General features: G+C 35.1%; 4 protein-coding genes across 7 annotated transcripts; all 4 read left to right on the top strand.

The window, feature by feature from the left end:
* Window positions 1–1,897: 1,897 nt before the first annotated feature.
* On the top strand, window positions 1,898–5,118 carry LOC107426057 (receptor-like cytosolic serine/threonine-protein kinase RBK2). Its single transcript, XM_016036147.4, has 8 exons — window positions 1,898–2,170; window positions 2,593–2,965; window positions 3,070–3,321; window positions 3,438–3,592; window positions 3,824–3,903; window positions 3,986–4,121; window positions 4,241–4,390; window positions 4,571–5,118. Exons 2-8 carry the CDS (start codon window positions 2,611–2,613, stop codon window positions 4,697–4,699), a joined length of 1,257 nt encoding a protein of 418 aa, XP_015891633.3. The 5' UTR covers window positions 1,898–2,170; window positions 2,593–2,610; the 3' UTR covers window positions 4,700–5,118.
* Window positions 5,119–5,944: 826 nt separating this feature from the next.
* LOC107426055 (autophagy-related protein 18g) lies at window positions 5,945–12,581 on the top strand. Of its 4 annotated transcripts, none has more exons than XR_003057318.3 (10): window positions 5,945–6,702; window positions 7,522–8,003; window positions 8,467–8,883; window positions 9,002–9,247; window positions 9,346–10,185; window positions 10,264–10,421; window positions 10,692–10,822; window positions 11,377–11,950; window positions 12,119–12,249; window positions 12,424–12,581. XR_003057318.3 is itself a non-coding variant. In XM_025077606.3 (9 exons), the coding sequence occupies exons 1-8, from the start codon at window positions 6,381–6,383 to the stop codon at window positions 11,943–11,945; spliced, it is 3,165 nt and encodes a 1,054-aa protein (XP_024933374.3). In that variant the 5' UTR covers window positions 5,945–6,380; the 3' UTR covers window positions 11,946–11,950; window positions 12,119–12,581. The 4 variants fall into 4 exon arrangements, 2 of the variants coding, with proteins under 2 accessions (XP_024933374.3, XP_015891629.3); XR_003057319.3 differs by having other exon boundaries at window positions 12,411–12,581; XM_025077606.3 differs by having other exon boundaries at window positions 12,119–12,581.
* A 1,283-nt stretch (window positions 12,582–13,864) lies between these two features.
* Window positions 13,865–16,700, top strand: LOC107426040 (histidine-containing phosphotransfer protein 1). The gene is made up of 6 exons (XM_016036127.4): window positions 13,865–14,164; window positions 14,612–14,742; window positions 14,831–14,899; window positions 15,205–15,276; window positions 15,765–15,837; window positions 16,217–16,700. The coding sequence occupies exons 1-6, from the start codon at window positions 14,102–14,104 to the stop codon at window positions 16,265–16,267; spliced, it is 459 nt and encodes a 152-aa protein (XP_015891613.1). The 5' UTR covers window positions 13,865–14,101; the 3' UTR covers window positions 16,268–16,700.
* A 2,587-nt stretch (window positions 16,701–19,287) lies between these two features.
* Window positions 19,288–21,905, top strand: LOC107426049 (polygalacturonase inhibitor 2). The gene has a single exon (XM_016036136.4). It carries the CDS (start codon window positions 20,251–20,253, stop codon window positions 21,472–21,474), a length of 1,224 nt encoding a protein of 407 aa, XP_015891622.3. The 5' UTR covers window positions 19,288–20,250; the 3' UTR covers window positions 21,475–21,905.
* Window positions 21,906–24,311: the final 2,406 nt, after the last annotated feature.

The following is a 24,311-nucleotide window of genomic DNA, read 5'->3' as shown; positions in this document are numbered from 1 at the left end:
TATTATATGCTTGCTTGTTAATTGTATAATAATAATAATGATTGTACTTGATGTGAATAAGTGTCAAGTTAACATATGTCCAATAGAAGATGAAATTGTATCAAAATTATATACATATACAATTTACATATATTCTAGTTTTATTTAGCTTCCACATATATATTACATTTTGGATCACCTTGTGTATGTACATATGTATGGAAAAAAATATTAGTTCTAAAAGAATACTAAAAACTTGTTAGGTTCAAAACCTTGCCATAATTTAAAACATATATCAATTAAAATGTAAATTGACAGTTCAATTTAATGAGTCCATATGATTAATTAACAGAGCTTACGTGACAAAATAGAAGTATATTAAAGTTACTGAAACTTTCATCGAAAAAGGAAAATAAAAGAAAAACAAAATAAAAATGGATGTTAGTTGAATTAGAAAATCATTGCCATCCTCAGCTTATAACAAAAACCAGCTTCAAGATACCAGGGAAAGCAGCCACCTACCAGAATCAGATTGAATAATATTGACTCTGCTTATATTTTAATCAACTTTAAAGTATTAAGAAATTAGTTTGGACCTAATTCATATCCATAAGCTTCATGAATAAGCGATCCTATATAATGTATAAATATATCCTATTGATTGAAATATAAATATATATATATATATATCCTATTGTAAACAAGGGCAATTTTTTTTTTTTTAAGAAAAAAGAAAAGAAAAGAAAATAATAAATAAACGTATACACATCCTTTAGCGTTGTAATCGATGGGTATAATAAGTTGTGACAATTACTTGATTTGTTGGTGAAGGATGTCTGCCATCATTTCTATGATCTAAAATCCCTTGTGCCAACAGTTTCAATTTTATGCCACCCTTATTGTATTCATTCATTACATTGAAATGATTGGCAATCAAGTATACTACATACACACATATATAATATTAATAAATAGAAAAATTAAAAATTAAAAATAAAAAATAATAAAGTTGCTGAGATTTGGAAAGATAACAGTTTTCATGATGACAACAATAATATGAACACTGCAGTTCTATGTCACTAGACTTCTCTCCCATTGGCTTGTGCAACTTACATTATATAATCTCTACCTACCTTTTATATATATATATATATATGTCTTTCATTTTCTAGTTTAAAATAAATTAGGCAAGTTCCTATTTAACCTTTGACAACACAAATAATTTATACAAGACATTCAAAGTTTGAAAATATTCCCAACATGTCCAACCCTATGAGACAATATGCGAGTATTATTTTTTTTAGATAATTTCAATAGTTAAAAAAAATTAAGACGTTGATTCTGAAAAAGAAAAAATGTAAAATATTTATGCACAACAATATGAAATAAATAAATGCAACTTTCATTACTTAACATATGAACGGGTAAATTCAAAGCCAAAGAAAATGAATAAAAATAAATATACAGTAGGCAAATAATGATAAAGTTGAATATGTTTTTATTATTCTCCAATACAATGACCAAATTCACCCCAAAAAAAACAATGACCAAGACCAGAAAAAAATAAATAAATAAAAATAAAGATACACTGACCAAGACTTGAAACAGTGCTGTACGGTCGGTTGCTGCTCTTGAAGAGAGGTTTTCTTTTTTTCTTTTTTTCAAAAAAAAAAAAAAAAATTTGCTGCAGTGCTCTTAATGGAAATTAGGATGACAATATTTGACCGATTAATCCACGTGTCAAATCCAGAGAAGACCCAAACAAGCCGTCTCTGACCAGCCAAACTGAAATTGCTACGGATAAGAAGAATATTTAGAAAGAGGTCTACAAAACCAGTAATTTCGTTTTGTTGGTTTTCCATGGATTTTATTTATTTATTTATTTTTGGGGTTTCATTTTTAATAAAAAATATGAATTAATAAAATCCTGGATTAAAAAAATATTAAAAAAAAATCGTGAGCAGTAACCCGGGAAAACATTGAAAAAGGTCCATCGTTGAAGCGGTTAGAGTAATTCTGAATCCATGTCTACCTCCTCTTCCGTTTGTTGTCATTTTCCTTCTTCTCCTTTCTCTTGCTCTTCTTCTTCTTCGTCCTCTTCTCCTATTTATTTATGAACACAACTCTTTACCCTGTTTCTTTTCTCTTTGTTCGACGAAAATATCAGAGACCCATCAGCCCCATTTCTCTGGTATATGCTCAGTTCCCCATGTTTTTACTTCTTCTTTATTCTTTAAGTTTCTGTTTTCTGCATGGAGCCTCTAAAGTTTCAGTTTGTGGGTTTGGTTATATTTGGTGCTGATATGTCATATTTATATAGATTTCGTTTTTCTGTTTTTCTCTTTTTATGGGATTCTTAATATTAATGTTTTAGTCTTCAAGTTTTTGTTGATTTTTCCTGTTCTATATGCCCTTTTTGTTTCTGTAATGTAAAAGCTTTCGACTTTTTGCTGATCTTAATTTCAAAATAATCAGTCTAACCTTTTTCTTTTTTTTTTTAAATAAAAAAAATCCATTGTTTTTCTGCATAATCTATAAATTTATTTCCTTTACATTTACACTATTTCTTGTCTGCATTTTCCCTGCTCATTTTCTTATTTATATTTCTGGTAGGTTATGTGATCTTTGAATATGAAGGAGAAAGTAGACACGTGCTCTCCGGTTGGAGTTCTGGAAGATTTCTTCAAAAGTTCAGACTCTGAAACAGGCTCTTCAAAAGAGCCTAATACGGACTCTGAAGCTCAAAAAAATCCTAAACAAGGTTCTCGATGGCTTGGATTCGCCCATCTATGGAGAAGTAAATCCAAGAAACCTCCAGAAACAATGAATTCTAGCAGCGTCTTCAAGCTTTCTAGAAGATTCGGCAGTTTGCGGGAGATTATAGCGCCAAAATTTGGCTTGGATGCTGATTTGTACAATATCAATTCACCATGGAAGAACTTTAACTTGTTAGAGCTCCAGGCAGCAACCAACTATTTCAGCCAAGGTTCATAGCGTGCCTCAGATTTTAACACCTGGGTATTATTTTATCTATAGTATGCTCAATTGGGAAGCATTTCTAACATTAATTTTTCTTTGCTTTTGGTTTAGATAATCTGATTGGAAAAGGAGGTTATGCTGAAGTTTACAGAGGCAGTTTGCCAAATGGGCAACTGGTGGCAGTCAAGCGGCTTACTAGAGGAACGCCGGACGAGATGACTACGGATTTCTTGTCCGAAATTGGGATAATGGCTCATGTAAATCATCCTAACACAGCTAAGTTGATTGGCTATGGTGTTGAAGGAGGGACGCACCTAGTTCTCGAATTGTCACCACAAGGGAGCTTAGCTTCTCTACTCTATGGTTAGATCACTACATCAAGGCTTTCAATGCGTCTAATTTGGCCAAGTCTAAATTCATGGGGTCATTTTAGCTGAAACATTTCTCCTTGCAAAATTTATATCTTTGTTTGTTCATAGGTTCAAAGGAGAAGCTGAAATGGGGCATTAGGTATAAAATTGCAACAGGAGCAGCTAGGGGTTTATTATACCTTCATGAGGGTTGCCAAAGGAGAATTATCCACAGAGATATTAAAGCTGCAAACATTTTGCTTACAGAGGATTTTGAACCTCAGGTAACCAAAACATTATAGTTTTTATGTTAATTACCTTTGTTGTAATCTTCCTTTTTGGTTGTCAAACTGTCCCCTGTTATGCTTGAGGAAGTTCTTGTTAATTTCTTTGGGTTAACTCCATTAATCCATTACCCCACAAAATTTATAATTAGATGCCATTGAAAGTGCATATTTATTTTGTTTCTGGATACTATTTGGGATTTTGGTAAATGGTAGCCTTGTTTTTTACAGATCTGTGATTTTGGTCTTGCAAAATGGCTGCCAGAACAATGGACTCACCACACTGTAGCAAAATTTGAAGGCACATTTGGGTATGTAAAGCTTGCTTCCCTTCTTTTCTGTTTTCCATCCAAGATTTGATGCACCGTTAATAATTATATATTGAAACTGCAGCTATCTTGCTCCTGAGTACTTGCTTCATGGGATAGTAGATGAAAAAACAGATGTTTTTGCCTTTGGGGTGCTACTATTGGAATTAGTCACAGGACGCCGAGCTCTAGATTACTCACAGCAAAGCCTTGTTTTGTGGGTAGGTGGTTCTTATATCTTTCCTAACCTTAATCCCTTTTGTAATGGCTGCATAGATGTATAGTGAATTATCTAGTTAAAAAGATGCCTATTATAATTCAGATTCTTCTACTCTTACAGGCAAAACCTTTGCTGAAGAAGAATAATGTAAAAGAGCTAGTTGATCCCTCTCTTGGTGATGACTACAACAACCGGCAGCTCAATCTCATGCTCTTGGCTGCTTCCTTATGCATACAACAATCCTCAATTCGGCGGCCGAGTATGAGTCAGGTAGCAATCAAAACTAAATTCAACAAAACATTGGAGAACTTGGAAGCATGTTTAACATGTCCAGCTCTATTTTAGATTAACTTTAGATCTCTCTAGCTCTATAACCACAAGCATAAGTACAGAAACAGAACCTATGATATGAGTATCAGAGTTGACCATTTTCATGAACATGGGGTGCAGGTTGTAGACCTTTTGCGTGGTGACTTCAGCTGCTTGAAGTACATGAAGAAAAGTCGAATGCCATTTTTCCGCAAGGCATTCTGTGAGGATCTTATCAATGGTGAGGCTAAATTCCAACCAGAGACTTGATTTGGTCTCAATTTATCAGAATGACATTATGAAACATGTAATTGGGGGCTATGTCCCCTTTCAGTTCGAAAGTGTCTCCAAAACATGTGTACATATACAGAGCATTAAAAGAGCAGCAGAAGGCAGTGCTTTTTCAAACCTTGTACATAAAACAAGTCTACCTAGGAGACCAAAGGTAAGAAAGAATACAATGTCGGAGAAAGTTTTTACTGCAAGAATTCTATGTAAAAGCTTAGGCCAATATATACATACATATATATATATATATATATCTATGTAATAGATTGAGCCCATTTGGGCTCCTTTCTTTCGAGGTAGAGAAATTTTTTTGCATAAAGCAAGCTACTTGAGTTTCTCTTCTTTCATCATTTATGTCAAAATAGATAGTTTTGGAAACATAGAATAGGGTTAGATTCTTACTACGTGTTGTGGTATTCCAAATTACAAGATGGTTCTGTTCTGATTGATTGTAGTAAAGAAACAGTACTTTGTCAGATTGTTTTTACTAAAATTTATTTATTTGTATTTTATAAAGAAACTGAAAACAGATAATGATGAAAAATTGTAGCCATCTTGTTTAGAATTGAATCAAGGAAAAGTCTATTCCAATTGATATCGATGAAAGGGAGGAAAAAGATAAAATGTGTAAGCTTTAACTTTCATAAAGTCAAAGTACTTTAAACAAGTAGTGTCCATCTTGATCCCAAATCCAGTAATAAAATGCTTTTAATTGGGTAGATAAGGCCGTACTCTTATCCATGCTCGCCGGGAATTGGGAAAAGCCCAACCCTAAACCAAAGGCCACCAAACCGATCAAACATTGATTTTGTTTTTGTTTTTGCTTGTTGCTTTTTGTTTTTTTGTTTTTTGTTTTTATTTATTTATTTATTTATTTTTTGTGACATGCCCATCAAACATTTGTTACTTACTTCCCATAAAAAAGAAAGAAAAAAAAAAAAGCTAGAAAATGACAAAATCCAGATGTGATATCGTAATAAATGAAAATAGAAGTTTGGTTACAATCATTACAAATTATATGAAAAATAAATTCCTCTTTTTTTTCTTTTTTTTTTTTGGTTTCGTGTATTTTAGGAATTAAGAATAATCAAATTAATAATGGTCGGTGGGCATTCCGTGGGTGGGTTTTTAAATAATCCCGGCCCACATTTACGGAAAATCCCCATTTTCTCTCGATATAAGGCAATTTATTATTATTCTTTTTACATTAATTTTTTTTGAAAAAAAAGAAAAAGAAATAGAAAATATATAAAGAGCGTTGAAAAAAGCCGAAGCTAACAGTGAAAGCTGGGTTTCAATATGTTTTCAATCTACAACACCGAAGTGCAGGCGGACACAGAGAGGAAGAGAGGGAAAGGAAAGTAAAACAAGTGAAAGCGAAAGAAAGCGAGAGAGAAAAGAAGTGGGACGGAAGAGAGAAACCATTTCTTTTTTTATTTTTATTTTTATTCAATTTACTTATTTTTAGCTTGTTTAGTTAATAATAATAGTAGTCAGTAATAAGAGGCTTGTTCAAGAGCTTTTCTTTTAAGTCAAAACTCGAACAAGGAAAAAGAAAATAATAATAATAATAATAATAATAATAATAATATAATAAGAAAACTAAGCGAAATCAGAAAGTGGAAGACTTGTGCTTAGGAGTTGCGATCAGTTTAATCAGCGGATGATATTTCCGATCGTCGGTGATCGGATATGTTCGTCAGAGGAGGAAGAAGAAGAAGAAGCACCGGTGCAGGTGGCGGAGGAGGGAGGAGGAGGAAGGGGGAGGAATAGTAGCTCTGGTGGTGGTGAGTCGGTGGTTGGTGATGAAGAAAGGGAAAGGGAAAAACAACGGCGGCTTGTTGCCGAATTCACTGAGGATTATATCGTCTTGCCTCAAGACCGTATCCACGAATGCCAGCAACGTTGCTTCCACGGTTCGCTCCGCCGGTGCATCCGTCGCTGCTACTATTTCCGCTGCTTCTTCCGAGGATCAAAAGGATCAGGTTTTCCTATTTTCGATTTTTTTTTTTTTTCAATCTCTTGCTTCTGCTTTGTTATGTTTTAATTTCCTCTCTGTTTCATATGTGATTGATTCTTTGTGCTTGCGAAGACATTTGCACTTGATCGTTATCTAATTTGCTGGATTCTATTTGTGCTTAGTTTGAAACTTTGTTTTGTTTTTAGTTTCTTTATGTGATTTTATAAAGGTAAATTTGAAATTTTTATGTTATACGTGGAATTCGTGGCAAGGAAAGTAGATGATGTTTGTTTATTTGGTATGTTTTAATGGAAAAAACTTTTTACTTTCTTTTATTATAATTTTTATTTATTTATTTATTATTATTATTATTATTATTATTTTGTTCCCCGGGGGGGCGCCGGAGAGGGGGGGCAGTGTTCGTCATTTTAGAAACAATTTCTGGCCTTTGTTGCAATCATCGCTCTAATAATTCTTGTTTCGTTCTGATGCTAGGATTCACTTTGAGCTAGGGATAATGTAGTAATAGACAACCACTTGAACGTTTAGATTTTGAGTTGTGAAAAGAATCTGTGTAGAGAAAACTTTACATTTCTGAAATCTTACAGTGAATATTAACTTTTTGTTTGTAAATTCTCATACTGAATGTTTAATGTGACCAATCCACCTTAGTTTGCATAAAGTGATGGTTTGTCTTCTGTATGAGTTGCATAAACCCTTTATTTGTTTCTAAAACTCTGCTGAGTCTGAGCCTTGTTTCTTCTCCATGTGGTTTTGGATCCTCAATATGTGTCTTATGCATATGCTTCGCTTGCAACAACCATGTTTCGTACAATGTCCTTAGGCTTTGTTGGTGAACAGGTAACCTGGGCTGGTTTTGACAGGCTAGAGCTTCCTTCATATGTCTTCAAGCATGTGCTCTTACTTGGTTATCAAAATGGGTTTCAAGTTTTCGATGTGGAGGATGCTTCTAATTTCAGTGAACTGGTTTCTAAGCGTGATGGTCCAGTATCATTCTTACAGATGCAGCCCTTTCCAGCAACTTCTGATGGTAATGAAGGATACAGAGCATCCCATCCACTCTTGCTGGTTGTTGCAGGGGACGACTCCAACAGTTCAAGCATAGTTCAAAATGGTAGCCAATCAGGAGGGTTAGGCAGAAATGTGAATACGGAGTCTCAGTTGGGCAACTGTGTCAGTTCTCCTACAACTGTTCAGTTTTACTCCCTTAGGTCTCACTGTTATGTGCATGTTCTGAGGTTCCGATCTGCTGTTTGTATGGTTAGATGCAGTCCTCGGATAGTAGCTGTGGGTCTTGCAACTCAAGTAAGCACTGGAATATGGTATCTTTGATATATGTTCAAATAGAACGGACTTCTTGAAATATTAGAGAGAATACTTTGTATGTTACCTTTTGTATAGAAAGCAAATTGCAGAGTTTCAGAGTACTTGTAGATAACGTCTGTGTCGTCTGATTTTGATATTGTCATGAACAAGGATTGACAGAGTGATGCTGACAGCACATATAGATGTGTCCCTATATCTACTCAGTCATTCTATGTTTTCCTGGGGATGAATTCATTGGTAATTGGTCTAATTTTTCAGAGTCAGTTGTGGTTGTAAGGATTAAGTATTAGTTTATGGTTCTGTAGCTTTGGTGTTTTATTGTGATTTCCATCCATTGAAGACAATTATATTTCTGTAAAAGATTATACTTTCTGTTTGACTAAACTTACTGTTAATTGGGAGGAATTATGTGATTAACTTGGGACTTGATACTCTCTGGCAGATATACTGCTTTGATGCGGTCACTCTCGAGAATAAATTCAGTGTTCTCATCTATCCTGTTCCTCAGCTGTCAGGACAAGGATCAATTGGTGTTAATGTTGGCTATGGTCCAATGGCTGTGGGCCCAAGGTGGCTTGCATATGCCTCCAATAGCCCACTGGTGACAAACACTGGTCGTGTAAGCCCACAAAACTTCTCTCCTTCTCCAGGAGTTAGTCCATCTACATCACCAGGAGGTGGTAGTTTGGTCGCTCGTTATGCAATGGAATCTAGTAAACAGTTGGCTGCTGTAGGATACAAAACTTTGTCTAAGTACTGTCAAGAGCTCCTCCCTGATGGGTCTAATTCTCCAGTTACATCAAATTCAGGGTGGAAAATTGGCAGGCATGCTGGAACAGAAATGGATAATGCTGGGATGGTAATCTTTTCTTATACTCTATATAACTTTTATATCTAAGCTGATAGGCTGGAAGTTTTAGTTGATGCATGAGTATGTTGATTTATTACTTTTTCTTGCTTAAAATGATTGATTGCAGGTTGTTGTCAAAGACTTTGTTTCCCGAGCAATTATATCGCAGTTTAAAGCTCATACTAGTCCTATATCTGCATTGTGTTTCGACCCTAGTGGAACTCTTCTTGTTACTGCCTCAATATATGGAAACAACATAAATATTTTTCGTATAATGCCTTCGCGCACTCGCAATGGGTCAGGTGTTCAGGGCCTTGACTGGAGTACATCTCATGTGCATCTTTACAAGCTGCATCGTGGAATAACATCAGCTGTGAGTATAAATCTCTCCAACAAAAAAAATTCTTTCCAGATTGTTTTGGTATTATAATATCATATTCATGTGTCTTGTACCATGTCTTTATTGGTCAGATGATCCAAGATATCTGCTTTAGTAATTACAGTCAATGGATTGCTATTGTTTCGTCCAAGGGGACTTGCCATATCTTTGTCTTATCCCCTTTCGGTGGTGATGCTGGATTTCAACTTCTTAATTCCCAGGGTGAAGAACCAGCTTTATATCCTATTTTATCTTTACCTTGGTGGTACACATCACTGTGCATCACTAATCGACAATCTGTTCCACCACCACCACCTGTTGCACTTTCTGTTGTGAGCAGGATAAAGTATAGTAGTTTTGGATGGCTTAGTACAGTCAACAGTACTGCTGCATCTGCAACAGGAAAGGTATTTGTACCATCTGGTGCTGTGGCAGCTATTTTTCATAATTCTCTATCTCAGAATCTTCCGCATGGTGGCTCAAGGGTTGATTCCTTGGAGCATCTGTTAGTCTATACTCCATCAGGTCACATAGTTCAACATGAACTTCAGCCATCAATTGGTGCAGAACCAAGTCAAAGTGGTTCAAATACCCAGTCAGCTTCACTTATGCACATGCAGGAAGATGAGCTGAGAGTGAAAGTTGAGCCTATTCAGTGGTGGGATGTATGTAGACGATCAGACTGGCCAGAAAGAGAGGACTGTGTTTTAGGTACTACATTTGATAAAAAAGATGTCGCTGACAAAATTCAAAATAAATCAGGTCCTGACAATGGTTATGGACTGGAGTTTCTTGACTTAAATGGTGGCATTGGAGGACGCAACTTGGTAGAGAATTATCCTGGAAAGTCCCATGAGAGGTCTCACTGGTACCTATCAAATGCTGAGGTGCAAATAAACTCTCTGAGGTTACCAATATGGCAGAAATCTAAGGTATATCCTGCTGAAGATGTGGATGCTGATTGTCATTTGCTATTACTAATTTATTTATTTCATTTTTCATTTCCATAGATTTGCTTTTATGTGATGGATTGCTCAAGAGCTAATGGTCTTGCTGGTGGAGAGTTTGAAGTTGAAAAATTACCTGTTCGTGAAATCGAAATGAGACGAAAAGAATTGTTGCCTGTTTTTGATCATGTCCATAGCACCAAATTAATTTGGAACGAAAGGTGAAAGTCATTAATTTATAGTTCCTTTCATGTTCTAACATACTGCATAATTTAGAATATTGATTCTTGTCCTATCATGTGAGTGTTTGCTTGTTTCGGTGTGTTCTCTTTGCGGATTCTTTTCATTTGGTGAGTGTTCCATCTGATTAGCTAAGCTGCATTTACGACATGAACCTCATCTCTTATATCTTACTGCCATTCCCCAGTTCTACAAGTGTTTCCCCCGCAATTTCACTATTCATTTAATACTTGTTTGGTTTTATGATCCAGAATACTTGGAGGAAGGTATCCCAATTCTACATTCTCAGAACCTCATCACGGTGAGGAGAAAATCATGGAAGAGACTGTTATGTGTCACTCAAAGCCTGCATCACTTAGCTCCACAGAAAGCTCAGATGGGGGTAAGATAAAGATGCTTTATCTGAAATTTACTTTCTGTTCATTTTAGATTATGCACTTCAGAGATGGTGTTTGAGAAATGGAGATCTTGGAAATGATATTGGATACTGTTCTTAAGTACAAAAATTTGAACTAATTAATTGAGGATGATTCTTAGTGAAATTGCTGAAAGTTAGTCACTGTATTTGTCTTTGGAATGTCCCGAGTAAATTTTACAAGGGCAAAAACTGTGTATGGTTATATAAGCGTTTCTCAAGTTCAAATTTATGTCCAAACGAATTGTTGTATTAACACTCCAGGAACTAAGCAAGACTATGGCTTGCTTATTCATGAATGAGCTCCAAAGTAGTAACCTTATTAGAGATTTGCTTGAACCCTTTGTCTTATCACATTTCAGTTGGCTCACAACTAACAGCTGAAGCTCTATTGTCAACGAAGGGCATATATGTTACTCTTGCTTCTTTACACGTTTTGCCAAGGCTAATGTACCAGACTGATAATTTTAACAAATCAAGTCATCTTGAATATTTACTAACAAATATTTTATTCTCATCAGGTTCATCAAGAAGAATTGAAAATTTGTTTGATTTTGACCAAGTAAACTATGAGAAGTCATATGCACCAATTTCTCCAACTCTAAATTACCAGGAAAGAAAAGGGAATGCTGCTGAACCTTCAATACTAAACCTTGAGTCCTCGAGCATTATCTGCACTCCCTTTATACCTTTGAAGAACATTGACTCTCAAGTTGACAGATGTCTGACAAATGGTTTACCTATGTCGGGCAGCGAGTTGCCTTCTGTAGGAAGAGTTTCTGGGGAAGGATTCGCCTCATCTGTCATTACTGGTGGGAGCAGTGAGGTTTCAGGTTTAAGTTCTGATGAACAAGCCTCAAAAGTGAATGTAACCGTGGAAGGGTCGTCTGTTTTGCCCAATCCAGTAGATCTTGGACAGTTTTTTCAGGAGGGGCATTGTAGGGCATTGGAGCATAATGGGTGCAATGGGTTAACTGATGTTGAAACTGAGGATTTTGAAAGCAGTAGCAATAGCCAGTGCCAGAGGTTAAAACCCGAGGATGACGAGGAAAATGACGAAATGCTTGGTGGCATGTTTACCTTCTCTTAAAAAAGGTAAAAACCTGAAACAAAAGGCTGCACCAATTCCTTAGTTTTTGTCTTGACTATTCTAAAATATGTTGTCTGAAGGTTTTATTTTTTGACAATTTATGTGTTTCATTCTGTGTTTCCTCCTTTTTTTTTTTTTGGCCTTTTTTAACCATTCTTTTTCCCCTTCTAAAGTGTGGCAGGTTGATCAATAAATAATGTATCTGGATTCATGACATGTTGCACCTTTTTGACAATCGAAGTGTGAACATTGTGAAAAACGCGATATGCGTGCAACAAGTCAAACTACAACCTTGTCTAGTAAGGTGACTCTCTCTCTCTCTCTCTCTTTCTTGTACATTTTGTAAATGGAAATTCATAAATGTTATGGAGGATATTAAGCTTTGGGGCGAGGAGTTGATTTTTGTAATACCCTTGGTAGAAGTCAGATTTGGATTTGCATTCTGACTTGTACTTTCTTATGGAGCTTGTCTGTACAGATGAATATGGCGTGGAACATGTCTCTCCAAGTTGTATAATACTATCTTCAAGAAAAAGGGAACAAAGAAATCAAAAAGGAAAAATGAATATGACATCCTGTTAAGTTTGCTCTTTCTTATTAATTTATTATTATTATTATTATTATTATTATTATTATAATATTTGTTGCAATTTGCCTTGCCACATCTTGTAAACATTTCTAATGGTTAAAATGATATCAAGTCATTTTATTTGAATAAAAAGAAATCTTTTTAAGAACCTTATAAATGCCATCAAGTAATTTTAAGAAAAAAGAAATTAAATGGTATTAATTACTTTGAAGTAAAATAAAATGTTCAAAAAATACCAAAATCAGTTGCTGAAGGACTAGTTACAATGTAACAAAATTGAAGCTTGTTAGGAATATAGAATCCTACCATTTAGTTGAATGAATAATATGCTAACTTCTTTTTTTAAAATAAATAATAAATGTTAAAAAATGTAAATAAATCAAATGGGATAATTCATTATCGAATTAGGTTAGTGCTTGATGGGAGGATTATGTGTAGTTGGTTGTGGTGGAATGCAAAATTAAAGTCAAAACAAAGGTTTTTCATTTTATTGTCAATAAATGTAGTCCCAGTTATACAAACTTCACATTTTTATCTGAAAACCTTTTGAAATAAAAGATATTAAATCAATTTTTTTTTTTGGCGAATAGATACTAAATCATCTTATAAATTCTAAACGGTCAGTGGATCCCAAAATGTTGGAGGTATCAACACGTGGATTTTAAAATTTTGTTCAGAGTCTATTTCCCAATTTGGCCAATTCGGCCAATTTCAATGCAAAAATGAAAAACGGGAATAAATCTATCTAGACTTTTTGCCACATCTGACCAATCACACAACGTATAAAAAATCCAAATATTCAAAGACAAATTTAGATATTTAAGTAACTAATTCTTTTTTTTAATAATCGATAAATAAAATTAAATATTATTGCCATTCCAGATTATAGTATATGATAGGCATAGCTCATCAGAAACAAATAGTAATGTTTAGATAGGTAAATAATAATGATATTAACTTTGGTTATATTTTTCTTTTTTACATTTTAAGACAGAAAATAAAAAAATACAAATACATAAATACGAACTTACTTGGCGTTTTTTTTGGGTAATAATACGTACTTGGCGTTAGTGGATGGTATTGGCAGACAATAAAATAAGTAATCCGATAACGGATGACGATAATATAAAAAAATTGGAAGGTTTTAATGTGAGATTCTATGAGGAGAGTGGACGGAGCACAAACCCACCAAAAAAATAATAAAAAATAAAAAAGAACAAAAATAGATATTATTCTGTATATGTAATAATGGCTCAAAGTCAGTAAATCCGTAATAAGCAAAAAAAAAAAAAAAAAAAAAAAAGGTAAAAATGAAGTCATTAAAGTCTAAATTTCTCGTCCATAAACGTTTTTGGTAAGCCAGTAACTGAGTATCCTCCTCACAACAAAAGACAACCCTGTCAACGTTTTTGGTGAGTCTTTCTGAGAGTCTTTCTCATTCCTTAATATCTGCTGAATCACTGCCATCTGGGTCTGTAAGATCTGCCAGTTTCACATAAAGCTTTTGGGTCATTTTGGGAGTCAATCATAGTTGGAGGTACAGAGAAAAGCAAACGAAAACAAAAACATGGACGCTATTGCTCAGTGGAGGAAACAGTGGTTTGATTACACTCAATATCTGCGTCAAGAGGTTGGTTCTTTCTGCTTCTTCTTTGTTATTTTATTTTATTTTATTTGTATTTTTTTTTTTTTTTAAGTTGTCTGTTTTAGATTATTAGCTATGTTTTTGTGAAATGGATAATACCTTGGGTTAGTTCTGTTTATCCCTGGTTTTTATTATGAAGCTTTTCTGGGAATTTTTTTTTTTTTTTTTCTGCAAAAGAAACTTCTATACTCAGAGAAATGAAACAGTTCAAGCATAAAGACAGGTTTTTTTCAGCATATTATCCGGTTTTTCCAAGAGTAAAGTGCGTATTTTTCATGAAAAACAGTGGATCGTTGAAAATGAATTTTTCGTAAAAATAATTATAATAAAAAGCTTTTATTTTTTCCTCCTATTTTATTATCCTGAATTATAATTTAAGAAAATAAAAAGTTCCAAAATTTCTTATGATGGGATTTTGATTGCTGTGAGAAGGGGTTCTTGGACGATCAGTTTGCTCAGCTAAAGAAACTGCAGGATGAGAATAGCCCTGATTTTGTGGTTGAGGTTGTTTCCCTTTTCTTTGAAGATTCTGAGAAGCTTCTCAACAATATGGCTAGTGCTCTGTAAGTTTAATTGTGCTGTTATTCTTGCTGGTGGGCCATGTTTTATTATCGAATAATGTTTTAATTGTGATATTCTATTCTTGTGTAGTGACCAGAAGGTAGTGGATTTCAAACAGGTAGATGCCTATGTCCATCAGTTCAAAGGTAGTAGTGCCAGGTATTTGCAATTTTATTTTATTTGATTATTTTCTTCTCTGTTTATTATAAATTCAACTTGTTACTTTATTTTGGGCTACAGTTGTAGAAAACATATATCATTTCCTGCACTATTGCTAATGAAAACGAACAAATACTGGTTTGGAACATAAGGTTGCTGCACTATTGCTAATGAAAACGAACAAATACTGGTTTGGAACATAAGGTTGCTTTTGTATTTGGGGAAAAAAAAAAAAAAAAAAGGTTTCATTTTCATGTTTATATTATTTTAAGAACATTGATTACTATTTGCATTTTCATTAACAGCATAGGTGCCTTGAGAGTTAAAAATGTATGCATCAACTTCAGAAATTTTTGTGAGGCCCAGAACCTTGAAGGGTGAGTCTTTCTTTGAACTCATATTATAGGTTTCCTTCATCTGTTGAATGTTTGCAATTTGATTAACTAACAATAGAAAAAGTTTTAAGTGGGTATGAATAATTGACTTAGTGGCCAAACAAGAGTCCTGGTCTCCTGGAGGAATTTGTTCAAGTTTGAGTACTTAGTATTTGGGCTTTTTGTTGATCTAATTTATTCTTTCAGTTTTATGCGTTAGTTTCCATTTTGTTTCCCTCTAGGTTTTCACTTCTTATAATCACTTTTGGTATTTTCCTCAGTTCTTAAGGAGCTTCTCTCGTTTATATTCTATGTTCCAGAATTCTGTCCCCTCTAGTGCTATGCTGATCAATATTTTGTTTAATTTTTTATTTATAACCCAAAATCCTAAATGTGTAATTATATGCTATTTTTAACAGAGGGTGGATAACTGTCTGAAAATATATGTGATATGTGCTGTCAACTAAACATTCCTAGATTCTTATGGACAGGTGTTTGAGATGTTTGCAACTAGTGCAACAAGAATGCTGTGCGTTGAAGAACAAGCTTGAAAAGCTATTTATGGTTAGTAAATGAAAGTTATATTGTAAGAAACTGATACTTCGCAGTTATTTGAAAATAAGTCTTGTCTTAGTTTATGCTTAGATACTTGGGTGGTGGACAAATTGACTTATTCTTAAAATATTGAGATTGGGGAAATAACTATTCTTGCATTCCATGCCACTGCCTTTGCCTTAATTAACTTATAACCCATTTTGTATGTGAATATTAATGTTTGTTCGTGGTTTAAAGAAAAGCTTAATGAAACTTTGTGATTATTCCTTTCTTGGGAATTTTCAAAACATCGTTGGACTGCATTTTGTTCAATTTCTCATAGGATTTGACATTGGCTTATCTCTTTATTTGCTCTTTCGTATTTTTAGTTTTTCTTTTTCTTGTGTAGCTGGAGCAGCAGATCCTGGCAGCTGGTGGGTCAGTTCCTGTAATGGAATGAATACTTCTGGTGCAAATTTCCTGCTAGATTAAAAGAAAAGAACATATAAATATATATATATATATATATATCAAGAAAGGGTTTTCATCAGTTTTGTAGTTTTGACATGTATCCGCAAATCCAAAATTAGACTAAACCTTGTTTAAGAGAAATAGCTAGTAGTGCTACTGTGAATAATCCATCCTGCCTGTCTGCTAAGAGCATGCAGAATTGTCACACAAATTTCTAGTCTAGATTTCAAGTTTATTTCACAGATATGGCTTAGTTGGATCAGGTGGACGGTGCACCCATGAAATACATATGTCTAATGTATGTTGTTCCTTCATTAGTAAACGTCAGCTTTAGTATTATCCTCTCTCCATCTGACATTTCATCTGGTTTTTGTTTTTGTGATATACATGAGTTATTATCGAAGACCAGTTTTTCCATAGAATTTTTACAGTAGTTTTTTTTTTAATTTTTTTTTTCTATTTTTTGGTCCATATTCTGTCCATCAATTCAATGACGACTTTGACTATGGTTGCACTACTAATTTGACTCAGTCAAATTACTCTTTTATTAATCATTTCTAAAACCTGGTATTTCTCCATTTCTTTTAGTGAATTTTTGGGCCGGTATGGAAGTTGTTTATAAATTTATAATTGGGTATTTAGTTATTTACATGACAACAAAATTGCCGAACCTTTTTGGTTGAAGGAGCACAAGAGAAGTCTTTGGATGCATCTAATTACTAAAAAGTTTGCTTGGTAGGGAAGCTTCCTGTATGAGAAAATGAAGATAATAATATGAATAAGAATCCCACAAAAAATGAATCATTGTGGCTTTGACAGCGACATTGTATGGTTTTAGAATCATCTTCGGACATTTAAGCCTCACCGTTGCAGCAATCTTCAAGCGACATACGGACAACATTGTATCATTATTATTTGGTATTATTGAAGCTGTAAAAATAATGGGATTGGGATAGGAAACTCTTCTTTTGACTCTTGTTTCATTGCCTCCAATCATGCCTGAAAAAATAAGCCCCCAAACCCATTTGAGATCAGAAAATCTCATAAACCATAGTTATAGAGCTCCTCACAATAGTTGAGCCAAAATCTAAACTTTTAATGAGATAAATGGTAGTACTCCTTATTAGAAGTAATTAGATCAGCCTCAATGGGTAAACAAGAAGAATACCTATACTTGATGGACCTCCAAAGTGGGAAAGTTTTTTTTTTTTTTTTTTTTTTTCAATTTAGCTATGACATTGTATTTAATACCAACATCTGTGGGATATATTTGCAAACTCATGATCTTTTTCCACCGAATTTCTTGGAAATATAAGCCCGTTATATCACCATTCTTTTGAAACAAAAAGAGCAAGATATACAGTAGAGAAAATTAAGGTTGTTTGTTATGAAAGGTGGCGTAGTTGGATGAGAATGACAGAACAATCAAAGTTATATTAATGCGGAAGCTGGTTAAAGAAGATGAATTGCAGTTCAACATGTTACTCCATAATAGAAAATAAGAAGTACCACAACCGAACCATGAGGTGGGTAAATTGGTTGTTGGGGTTGGTGCAATCAGCACACATCCCAATGCAATATTTACAGTATTGAGGGCCATTTGTGAAATGGGATTGCTGAGTTCCTCTCTCTCTCTCTCTCTCTCTCTCTCTCTCTCACACTCACTATTACCTCCCAGTGCATGCTTACAAAAGTTTTTGGTAAGGTATGCTGCAAGGAGAGCCTTAAAAAAACCAAAGCAATATGCTTGCCTGCTTGGGCATTTTTGGAACCATATTAAATAACATATTCTTTGGCATTTATGAAATTTTGCTGGTCATTTTCCTTTGATTTGATTACTTTTGTATGCTTCTCATATGTTTTGGCATAATTTGCTTTTATGTTATCCATTATATATGTCTTGTAGTTGTAGTTACAAAATTTTGCAAAAACTTTCATCTTCTTCTTTCCTTTGGAGAAATAAATTTGAGTTCTTGACCATTTTTTGCTTGTATTTTTGTAGCAATAAAGCATGGTTTTAGAATAATTTAAAGCGGCCAACACAGGTTCTGATGACTTTAGGGAAAAAAAGACGTATTACCAGCTCTATTCTATTATTGCTTTCTAATGCAACTAACTTTGACCCAAGCTCACACTCAAAAAAAGGACTTAAAAATAAGGACCTCAAAGAAAACATTCTAAAACTATTCTGACCCCTTTAATACGGTATTCAAGATTGCTTTGATGGGGTAATTTTTTTGACGCCTGCAAAAGGGCTGGTACTACATATGACCCATGTGAGATTTGAGTTTACTTTTTACCAATTTCTGTGACTCCTTTTCATTCTGATGCATTCATTCAAATCCATGCTGTGGGTTTGTTGTGGAGTACAGTTTAGCTTCTTCCTTTGGGTCCATGGAAAGGGAATGCAATGGTGTATGCTTTCAAAGAACATGTTACAAAGCCTTTTGTCCAGCAGCAATTAACATGGTTTCTAAATCCTTGAGATTGTAGCCATTCCTTTTTTCTTTTTTTTTTCCTCCATTCAGATAAGAGTTTGTTCTTGTTGTTTTCTTGAAAGATCATAGAGACCTGGGAAGTACATGTGATCTTTCCCACATTTTTGTTTCCCTTTAGACTTGTGTCTATATGAAAATCTGCACACAAATTACTATCAGAATTTCTTGTAGAATATATACAATAATAATTGATTAAGGTTCAAGTAAAATCATGATATATAATTGTCTCTCTACTTCTCTTTCAAGGAAAAATAAGTTCATTGCACGTATTACATTACTCAATTCTTTTGGTACAAAAATTCTAACAATCATAGCCCTTTTATTTTATTTTACATGACACTCTTTCCCACATGTTTTCTATGATTAAGATTAATTAGATTTATACAAAAATCCTATACCATAGATCCAAATTTAACACCCCCCCCCCCCCCCCCCCCCACCCCCCCCCACACCACAAAAAAAAAAAATAATTCATGGTTTCTACTCCATATTCGTTAGTAACACAAGCAAAACCACCTAATTTTCATCCTATCCTGCCATTAATATATATATATATATATATTTGCTTGCATTGCAAATAGGTCTAAACAGCTAGAATCCCAGTCCTCTCCGAAAAAAGACAAGGCAGGAGGGGTGGACGACCCACAGCTAGCTGTCACCTCGCGCGCATCCACACCTCGCCTTGTCCTCACCTCTACCGTCTCTCACAAGTTTCTCCACCCCCCCTCTCCCATTACGTGTCACTTTCTTTTTCGCCTGTCACATTCAATTCTATATCACCGCCTGTCACCTTTAAATCAATAACTTCGTGGCTTCGTTTAGTTTGTTGCTTTTAATCCTACGGACACGTGATGTTTGTCCGAACCACCGTCTCCAAACCTGCTGATCTGTCTTCCGTACCCAATGTTAGGGATTCCATGTAGGCTCGGACAACCGTTTGCCCCGGATCCCAAAATCCAATAAAGAAACGAAACAGTAAGATTAAAAAAACCAAATAAAAACGCAAACTAAAATAATAATAATAATAATAATAATAAATTTCATAGCTTTGTAGTTGCAGAGTAGCAGAGAGAGACTGTGAGAGAGAGAGAGAGTCATTGCGTTTTCACCTTCTGCGAGAAGCCAAAATAATGAAAAAGCAAACGCATTGAGAACTTGCCAAGAATATCACCGAAGATTCAAGGATTTTGCTTCTTCTCCAAGCCAAAAAAAAACACCCAATTACTTTCCCTCTCTCTCTCTCTCTATCTCTCTTTTTCTCTTTCTAAATCTTACAGATTTTGGATGCTGATAGTCTCGCCATTAAAGGCTTCACGGTATTTCCCACGAGAAATCGATCGGTTTCTCAACCTCCCTTCTTAAAGCTCAGACTCTCTTTTCTGCTACTATAAAAACCACCCCTCCTCTCCCTTTCCCTTTCACTCACCAGCTGCAGTTGAATAGTTTGACCTCTCTCTCTCTCTCTCTCTCTCTCATGGCAAAGAAGAAGCAGAGGACTTTGGGTTTCGGATTGGTTGCAAAATGGTGCATCGTCTTCTTCATCTGTTTGTTTCAATGCAATCCCACCGCCTTCGCCATTCTCGATCCCATTGATTTCTTAGCTCTGCAATCCATTCATAAAGCTCTGGAAGACATGCCCGGCTCTAATTTCTTCTCTTCTTGGGATTTCACTTCCGACCCCTGTAACTTCGCCGGTGTACTCTGCGATTCCAACAAGGTAATATCCCTCAATCTCGGCGACCCAAGAGCCGGTTCACCCGGTCTTACAGGCCGAATAGACCCGGCTATCGGAAAGCTTTCTTCTCTTGCAGAGTTCTCTGTCGTCCCCGGTCGAATCTACGGTGCTCTGCCACAGTCCATTTCGCAACTGAAGACCCTCCGATTCCTCGCCGTTAGCCGGAACTTCATCAGCGGAGGGATCCCGGCGACTCTCGGACAATTACGCAACTTGAGGACACTCGACCTTAGCTATAACCAGCTCACCGGCGAAATCCCCAGATCAGTCGGAACCGTACCGGAGCTAACCAACCTCATTCTCTGCCACAACCGTCTCTCCGGTTCGATCCCTCCGTTTCTCTCCCAGTCCCTAACTCGGATCGACTTGAAGCACAACGGCCTTACAGGCTCGCTCGCGCCGACTTCGCTCCCTTCTTCACTGCAATACCTCTCCCTCTCATGGAACCGGCTTTCGGGTCCCGTAGACCGGCTTTTGACCCGGCTGGATAAGCTAAACTATCTGGACCTTAGTCTGAACCAGTTCACGGGCACAATTCCGGGTCGGATCTTCTCCTTCCCGATCACCAATCTCCAATTGCAGAGAAACCTGTTTTACGGTCCGGTACAACCGGTTGATCAGGTTACCATACCCAACGTTGATCTGAGCTACAACCGGTTGTCCGGTCAAATCTCGCCTATGCTCTCGACGGTACAGAATCTATACCTGAATAACAACCGGTTTACGGGTCACGTACCGGCTAGTTTCGTGGACCGGTTATTGGCGGCCAGTATACAGATACTGTATTTGCAGCATAATTTTCTGACGGGGATTGAGATCAATCCGACGGCTGAGATTCCTTTGAGCAGCTCACTGTGTCTGCAATATAATTGTATGGTACCGCCCGTTCAGACACCGTGTCCGTTGAAGGCTGGCAAACAGAAGACAAGGCCAACTGCTCAGTGTAACGAGTGGAAGGGTTAAATCTGGAAATCCTTATAAGACGGGGGTAGAATGGGAAGTTTGAGGGGGATTTTTTTTTTTTAATCGTTATTTAGTATTTAATCCTTTTTTTTTTCCTTTGGTGGGAAAAGGGGTTCTCATTCATTTATTTATTTATTTCTGTGAAATTGTGGGTAATTTTGATTATTAAGAATAAGATTTTTGTGGATAGCAAGAAATAGAGAAATAGTATAATTAGCAAGCTTAAGCTGCTGCTCCAGCCTCGAGAGGAGACATAGAATTTTATGACTGTGGTAAAAAAAAAAAATGTGATAAATATATTTTTGGTCAGGAATTTGTGTGGTGTTGGTTTATAGAAACTGTGAAATTGTGGGTAAATTTCGTTTATGGTATGGTTGTTGTTATTAATATGAATATAAAATATTCATGTTTTTGTATATATTTACATTTTACCATTTGGTTCAATTTTGTTTGGGGACCCCAAGAATCAAGGGTAAATAAGCAGAATTGGTTTCTTCCACCGTTGCTTTTTTGTCACAAAATCTGAACTTTGCTGCTAAATTCATCAAAACAACCGAAAAAAAAAAAAAAAAAAACTCGAAGACCATTTTCAACCAAAAACTAGAGAACAACACTTACTTCTTGTTCAATTCAGATTGTGAAAAAAGGTAACATTTTTTAGCTGCTCAAATGATGCTATTGATCACTAGTTCCATGATAATAGTATTTGAGATTTCATCATGGATAGCAAAAAATGGAGCATATTTGTGATTGCTCTGCGGCCTATGATATCTTAAGGTTTGGGCTTGTAATTTGACAACTATGCAAAATCATGACATTTTGGTTCCACAAAAAGGCTAAAATCATTTTCACTTGCCGTTTTATTTATTTTTCTTCAATCACCATTCTTTTTGGTACAAGAGAAGCTGTGGGGTGGGGTGGGGGACACCAAAGCTGGTACTTTGCTTTTCGGCTTTTGATATGCACGGGTCTCTGCTACATGGAAAAAAAATCCATCATGGGGACCAGCTAACTTCGTGAAGAACTAACAGTCATCATCTCCTTCTTGCTCCACGCTAATTCATAAAACTTGGAATTAGATACATAATGCACTAAAATTGCATGTAGACATATAAAATAAATGTTTTAGATTTGTTTAATTATGGTTTTTGGATGACTAATTAATATATTACGAAAACTTTGGTATATATCATTAATTAAAAGATAAAGTTGCATTGGAGGGGTGGAGGGATATCATTTATGAGTCTCAATATTTTGCTTCTCAATCGATGTCTTCTTATCCAAGGCATAGAGATGGACATGTGAAGGAAACTGAGATTAGGTGAGAACTGGATAATATATAAAGTTTGGAGCACATGGATGATATATGAGAAGGAAGTCTGCAAAAGGATCAATCCTAGACACTTATTTTTGTGGTATACAACTTATTGGTTGTCTGTTGCTGTTGGTGGTGTATACAAGCTGGCCTCTGCAAAAAGGATTAAACGCACTTCCCATGAAATCCATGATTATCTCTTTTGGCTATGCAAGTCACCCTTATTTTCATGCTTCTGGCACTGTTTCTTGTTTGATTCCCTCAATTTCCCAAATATTTTTTCGTGGATATTAGAAAGAAAAAAAATAAAAATATATATATATATATATGTGTGTGTGTGTGTGTGTGTAAGTGGGAAAGGAAGATGATATTGTCAAGAAACATGTTTGGTTTTAAGGCAAAAAGAAGAAACAATTTAATTCTGCGAATGGGGATCCATTATTCAAGCTAAAAAGAAAAAAAAAAAAAAGAGTAAAAAAGAGTAAATACATTAATTAGTGACCCTTTATATATATATATATATATAAGAGTAGGGAAAAAACAATATTAGTTTTTTCATTATAGGAACAATTAGTAAACGAATGGGCTGTTCATGACTACCAATGATTGTCCATGTAAATTTCTATTTTTTGGTTTTAATTTGGAGGCCCCTGACGTCTCCCTGTTTGAAGTTTCTTTTTCCATGTAAGGTTCTTCATTATTTTAGTATTCATTGCGTAGTAGCTAGTGGCTTTCTCTAAGTAAATCTTTGTCAATTACTTGAAGTAGGATCCTCATTGTTAGTGTTTGTTCATCATTTCTTAGGCCTCCCTTAGTATTCTTTGCTTTAGAGCTTCAAACTCAACAAAGACCCGCTTACTTACCCAAAAAGATAAATTAAAAAAAATAAAAAAATAAAAAAATAAAAAAAAAAGACCCCTCTCAGACTGATAATAACTGTATAATGAAACAGACATAATGATTATGGTTACCCCCAGCTATTACTTCCCAAAGTTCTTTTAGTATTTTATTTTCCTCTTACTTTTGTACTGATTTCTCTGGCTTTTGAGACTTATTACTGACCTGATTTTCTTACTTATAATTAATTCCATGGCTTTAGAATGTAAAGAGGTTAGGTGGGGTTGGAAATGGTTGATAAAAGTCTTTATCTTGTCAAAGCCAACAATAAAAAGAGGAAATAAGCTAAGGAGGCTTGAGAAGAACTTCACGTATTGCTTGAATCTGACCACTCTTTACTCTTGTCGAGTAGTAGTAGTATGTTCTGTTTTTTGGAAGTATCTTATGCAATACTTTTCCATAGTTGAGAGTTCTGCTTCTCTCTCTCTCTCTCTCTCTCTCTCTCTCTTTTTAAATTGCTGAGAAAAAAATGTAGCAGTTTAATTCAATAACGATGAAAAATTTTATTAGACAATAAAATATTGGTTTCTATTTATATATTATAACTGCTCTTCCAGCTCACTTGACTTGCTAATTGATATAATTAAAAATAAATAAAAAAAGAAAATGAAAAAAGGGGGTTTAT

The sequence above is a fragment of the Ziziphus jujuba genome, chromosome 9, assembly GCF_031755915.1.
Source record: "Ziziphus jujuba cultivar Dongzao chromosome 9, ASM3175591v1".
NCBI classification, from domain to species: Eukaryota; Viridiplantae; Streptophyta; class Magnoliopsida; order Rosales; family Rhamnaceae; genus Ziziphus; species Ziziphus jujuba.
The sequence above is the reverse complement of the archived record's forward strand: the minus strand, read 5'-3'. Positions and strand labels throughout refer to the sequence as shown.